This window comes from Pseudopodoces humilis, chromosome 6 (genome assembly GCF_049639895.1).
Source record: "Pseudopodoces humilis isolate 2021_Gansu_Grassland_sample_001 chromosome 6, ASM4963989v1, whole genome shotgun sequence".
Lineage (NCBI taxonomy): Eukaryota > Metazoa > Chordata > Aves > Passeriformes > Paridae > Pseudopodoces > Pseudopodoces humilis.
Genome location: NC_142205.1, coordinates 71,300,637 through 71,306,636, shown reverse-complemented (window position 1 = coordinate 71,306,636; position 6,000 = coordinate 71,300,637). Strand labels below are relative to the sequence as shown.

Sequence of the window (6,000 nt, the reverse complement as noted above, 5' to 3'; positions counted from 1 at the left end):
TGCCTTCCAGACTGGCTCTTATTAAGATAGGTCATCAAATGCATATGTGGATCAGAAACTCAGTAAAGTCTAATGACTCCTAAATATCAGGGAATGTCGCTGCAAAACTGAGCATTAAAATATGTGTGTGGACAGGCTCAGTGAAGACTGGGATTTGTCTGCATGATAGCTATTATTCCTAGATGTTGTAGTTAAGTTACACTATAAATATTCCTGCTAGATGTTGTAGTTGAGTTTACAAGGGCTTTGTCTCAACAAAATGAATATTTGAAGCTTGGATGAAATAGCACTGCAAGAACTCCTGATCAGTAACTTCCCCTGGTTCCACAGAGGCAGTATTGAACTTTTCTCCATTTGAATTCTTGCTCCAATTAAGCCTGGCTTTGAAACTGTTTTGTTGCAGACACCTCTGCTGCGAGGGGATGTGGGACCTCAGGGAGCCTGTGTTCCAGATCAGGTAATGCCATGTTTTACTCCTCTGAGTATTATCCCTGCCAAATGCTGCTGCAGCCTTCCCGCTCCGAACCCTGGCCCCTGTGCAGAGCCTTCCAGACAGAGCTCAGTGCCTCTTCGCTTCAGGCCCCAGTCTAGGTTCATAAAATATTTGTGGCTGTCAGTCTCGTGCATCAGCCAAAGCTGCACAGATGCAGGAAGCCAGTCTGAGGCATTTTAGAATTGCAAATGCCTAACAGATCTTTAGCAGCTCTATATATGTATACACGTATGTAAATACATATATGCATATGTATGTGCAACAGACTAGAAATACACACAAGAAATCTTGGATTTCTCTGGTAATAGTGTGCCAAACTGGGCTGCTGCAGATGAGAAGTGTCTTTAATTGAACTTGCAAATACTGCCTTGATTTCAGTGTGTTACAGGAGTGGCACTTGGTGTGGTTTTTTTATTAGAAATAATGAGGCATCTATTTTTAACGCCTTATTTTTGCTTTCTTACAATTCTGTCAAGTCTTTGATAGATGACAAAGCAGAGTATCTGCCCTGGCCCCCAGCTCTGTCTGTTGTGTGTCTTGGTTTCTCCGACATTTAGAAACTTTTGAAGCCAGTTTTGGCAAAATTTAGTAACTTAGGAGGTAACATAGGACTTAACACTGTATTGCAAGAATGTTTTTAAGAGCATAGAAACAGGACTTTGGATCCCTGTGCCTGTGGAAGCTGTCAATGCCCATGACAGGTTCAAGATCTCTTCCAAGCCAAACCAGTGTGTGATTCTGTGATTGCCTGAAGTGCTCCTGAACAAAACACCTGAGACTGTGCACGTTCATGGTTTCACCACAGGAAACAGGTGCTTTGCAGCACACTCAGGTGTGTCACGTTACAGAAAAGCCCACAAGGACAACGAGGTTGTGTTCAGGGTTTGAATGATGGCACTAAGTAAGGTTTGAGGTCACCTAGTGAACATCCATGAGGGAAGTAAAATGAGGAATAGCTGTATGGTAAGTGAAATACCTTTTTAATGTAGAATTATGGGGCTGGCACTTCACAGCCTTTCCGATTCTGGGCTTTCCCAGAAGTGGCTCTGTGCAGCTGCTGGCACTGAATGGGACAGGCTGCTTCGTGAATTTTACGTGCAGAAATGACTGTACACTTGTAATAACAGATGCATTCCCGCTCTCTCAGAAGAATTCCTTTTATTTTTTTTGCTTTGTGAGGGGATATCATGCGGTTCAAGACCTGTGTCCTCTGGAACAGCAGGGCTGCTGTGGTTGGAATATGCAAGGTATCTCCTGAAAACCAAGGCTGAAGCTCTCCTCCTCTTTAATGCTGCCGTGACGCAATCTGGATTTAGTAGAACCGCTATTTTCTTTTTCACGTTGATACGATGATTTCTGGCAGGGAGGTCAACTTAAAAATTCTAGTTAAGCTGTCACATGTATTCTGAGAACATTTAGCAGGAGCAGATCATGTGTTTGTGCTACGTGAGGCCAACAGAAACTGATTTCGGTTGGTTGTGGTATTTCACAGGAATGGTAACGCACAAGGTACACGAAAATTGTTTTAAAATGGATTTTGAATTGGGATCCAGGTGTTGATAACACTGACTAATTCTGACCCTGAAAAGATTCAGTCCTCAGTTGAACACTGCTGTAGTTCAGGGATGGTTGATCTCTGTCTCCTGGGGAGATGCTTCTGGGAATGCCCCGGCGGGGTCTGTTACCAGCTGCTTACACACATCTTGCACTGCATAACATCTTCTGGGGAAATGAAGGTGTACAGCGTGTGTTTGTGCAGATTGCTGTCTCTGGAAGGTGCTCTGCAAGTGGATTTGGGGTTCTGCCCAGGCCAGGCACCATTTCTTTTAGTGTCCTGTGCCGAGCTCCCAGCTGGAGTGGAGAGAAATGGCTTTGTGATCAGACTCCAGTCTAGTGGGACCCCTTGGAACTGTTGAGACAGGACACGGGGTGATGGTTTTAAACTGAACATGCATCAGTTTTGGTTAGATATGGGAAAGGAGTTACTTTACCATGGGAATGCTGAGGCCCTGGCACAGGTTGTACAGAGAAGCTGTGGCTGCCCTGTCCCTGGAAGTGTTCAAGGCCAGGTTGGAGAGGGCTTGAAGCAACCCAGTCCAGTGGCCCCCATGGCAGGGGGTTGGAATGAGATGAGCTTTAAAAGGTCCTAAACCGTTCTGGGATTTTAAGACTGTAGCTGTTGCAGTCTGCCTCGGGTTAACGGCAAATATGGAAACTTGAGGATGCGGTCCCGAGCTGGGGAGCTGCTCTGGGAGTCCCTGCCGGGGTGTGATGTGGGCAGCGGCGGTGGGTGGGACGGACGGACGGACAGGAAAGTTGTTTCCCGGTGGATTTCAGGCGCGAGGGCGGGGAACGCCGAGGATGCAGCGCCGGGATGCGTTCCTCGGCGTGAGTGCGAGCGGAGCCGGGCGGGTTCCCCCGCGGTTCCCCGGCGGGCCGGGCCGAGCCTGACGTGGAGCGGCGGCCGGGCCGGAGGCGGGGCCGCCGCGGGTTTATCAGCGCCGCGGGTCGCGGCGGGCGCGCAGCAACAGGCGGCGCGGGGGACCCGCCGCCTCTCCGCCCGCCCAGCCGGCCCCGGCCCCGCAGCCGCCGCCGGAGGCAGGGAAGGCAGCGGCAGCAGGAGGCAGCGGGCGGAGCGCGGCCGGGGCCGGGGCGCGGGCGGCCGGCTCGGGATGGTGCTCCTGCCCCTCTGGCTAGTGGCAGCCGCGCTCCTGGGGGCCCGCGCTGCGCCCGGCCGGCAGGTGAGTGAGGGGAGGAGGGAGCGCGGGTCCCCTGTCCTCCCCTGCCCTCCCCTGCCCTTCCTTCCCTTCCTCCCACGGCGTCCTCCCTCGTCCCCACGCTGCCCCGGGGTCTGCGGGCGAGGGGAGGCTGAGATGGACGGGCGGCTCTCCGCCCTCTGCTGTGCCGCACGCCGCTGCGTCCAAGCAGCCTGGAACCGGACACGGCATCCCCCAGCCCGGGCTGGGTCCCTTCCCTCGGGATCCTGTGCCCCTAGGTCCCCTAACCCTGGCAAGAGCAAGTACCGAGCCGGCGGCGAGCTGACGGTGATACCGGATCGCTGCCACCGTCCCTGCGGTCACTGGGGTCCAGTTGGCTTTCCCATTCTCTAGCCTAGATACAAAGAGCTGTCAGCTCACTGCTTCCTCTCTTCCCCAGCACCCGTGCTTCTTGGAGCTCATCGCTTTCCTGCTGTTATATCCCCGCTTTGGCCACCGAACTTACTTTTTGGCGCAGTGTCACCATGTATAGAATGGGACATTCAGCACCAGGATTGCTTAGCAGCTCTATTTATGTTAAACTTGCTACGGGCTCCATTAGGACATTGGTGGGAACAGCTGTTTATTCGGTTAAGGAAGAACTGCTATCCCTGGAAACCAAATGCAGAAAGATATAAAATAGTGCAGCACAGACTAAGTGATTTTTCAGCCTTCTGCCATCCCCCATTGCATAGTAATTGCACTAACAACTTTGTGCATGTGTTTCTTTTCTCTTCTGCAGGCTGGTAAAGAACAGCAGGTCCAAATAGGTAAGTCTTTTCAGCTATTATTCCTGCTATTGTAATAGAAATAAAAGAAGTTAGCTGGAAGACTAGTTATTTCTGGAGAAATGATCTGTATGCAGGCAGGCATTCCCTGTGCACCCCCCACCACTGCCACCCAGAAGTGTTTGTAGTTGCAGTGACGTGGCACGGCTTGAATTTGCATGCCCTCTCGTGCTGCGGTTTTGCATCTTTACGTGTCTGTGCTTCCCTTCTGAAATAGAAACCAATCAAAGTTAGGAAATCTGTAGCTGGTCACTGTTGTAAACTGATAGATGTGGGTAAGAAGGTGCTGTGCAGCGAGTTCAGGGTCAGTGGCACGTGAGGGAGCTGAAGGGAAATGTGCCCATGGGGTGCTTCTTACTGAGACTTCAGCCTCTCGGGCTCTTCCCAAAGACAAGAAGCCTCCTTTAATCAGAAGGATTACACCCACAGTTTAAATTTCAGGGGGTCTGCATTCGTTTAGAGTAACTGGTAAATGGGTGCTCCACAGGATGGAAGAGGTAGTGGAAGGATGTGGAAGCTGGTATTCCCAGGGCATCAGTGCCAGGCAATGCCATGGTGTGCTCCTTCCCTTACCCAGTGTGAAATGAGTCTTTTACCATCGCGGTACTGAGCGCGTGTCCCCGCACACCGGTGCTCTCTGGAGCTCTGCTGCAGTGGGAATGGACCCCGGGCACTCCTGCTTCCAGCTGCTGTTGGACCTCCAGCCCTGAGGTTTTGGTTCAGCTTTTGTTCAGAAAAGAATTTCAGGCATTTCTGTGAATTTTGGAGGTCTTGTCTTAGCTTCAGTTCTGGCTCTGCGAGCTTCTGGGTTTAGGTTGGTTTTCACCATGATCAGTGAATATTTGGAGCAGAGACCGTGAGGTACATTGAAAGCTAATTGGCAAACAGAGGGTTTTTCCAGTGGTATGCTGATCCTGTCTTTTATTTCTAGTCATTTCCATGAGAAATGGATTGTATTTGAATTTCAGAAACCATAAGCTGTATAGGAATGTGTCTTTTAAATTGCACAGTACATCAGGCAAAATTCCTCAATCTGGAAAATAACTTTTTGTCCTTTAATGTCTTCCTTTCTTCCACAGCCCTGGCACTGCTGTAGTCAGGAACATTTGGGGCTGAATTTGATCCTGTAAATTCTGATTCAAAAAGTACAGAACCACAGAATCCTAGAATGGTTTGGATTGGAAGGCACTTGTATGACCATCTCATTCCAAACCCCCTGCCACGGGCAGTGACACCTTTCGCTGTCCCAGGTTGCTCCAAGCCCCTTCCAACCCGGCCCCATTCCAGGCATGGGGCAGCCACAACTTCAAACTGTGGCTCACTCAGTTGAGAGCTGTAATGACTTGGAGGTAAAACCTGCTTTGGAATTGCTTGCAAATGCACTGTCCTACTTCTGAGTCCCCACAGAGTATCGCTTTGCATTGGTGGTGTGTATTTTGAGTTGGCCCAGGGCTGGCTGTTTTCAGCAGCTGATCTTTCCTTGTAGCCTGAAAAAGTCACCTGGGGGGGAAATTCAGGCACCTGGGGGTTTATTTTTGTTAAATATCATCACAGGCTGCAGTAGAGGGATAGCGAGTTAGCACACTTGATTACCTGCGTGCATGCACAATGTGCTGCGGTGCCTGGGAGCTGTCAGGAGACAGGCGTTGTGTGTCACTCAGCCTGAAGCTGCTGATGCTGTGCTGCTCCTTGGCCTCCCACGCAGCAGAGCTCCGTCCCTGCTCAGTGCCACTTCTGGAAGAAACATGTGACACAACTGTGCTGAGCCCCACCGCCTGCAGGAAGCGCCTGGAAAACACCTGGAGCTGTGCAGAGGCTGCAGAAAACACCACACCGACCATCTCTTGAGCTGTCTGTATCCCTGGTGGCAGTGAGGTAGAGGAATGAGGATGCCAGAGAGGTGTCCCACATCACCCTCTCTCCTTGCAGTCATTCTTGCTTTCATTCATCTAGCTTACAGCAT

The 6,000-nt window shown here is 50.8% G+C and overlaps 1 protein-coding gene across 5 annotated transcripts in view; it reads left to right on the top strand.

Annotated features, from left to right (window-relative positions):
* The first annotated feature begins 407 nt into the window (after positions 1–407).
* The window catches only part of ADAMTS3 (ADAM metallopeptidase with thrombospondin type 1 motif 3), a 60,018-nt gene continuing 54,425 nt past the window's right edge, over positions 408–6,000 (top strand). For 3 of the 5 annotated variants that reach the window (XR_015772652.1, XR_015772651.1, XM_088056231.1), the window contains exons 1-2: positions 3,147–3,234; positions 3,992–4,019. Coding sequence is in view for 2 of the 5 variants with exons in the window: in XM_088056231.1 (XP_087912357.1) it covers positions 3,166–3,234; positions 3,992–4,019 (97 nt within the window). In the remaining 3 variants the exon portion in view is untranslated. Of the gene's footprint in view, positions 458–1,345; positions 1,457–3,146; positions 3,235–3,991; positions 4,020–6,000 lie in introns of those variants that run through there. The other 2 variants (XM_088056233.1, XM_088056232.1) reach the window with 2 other exon arrangements.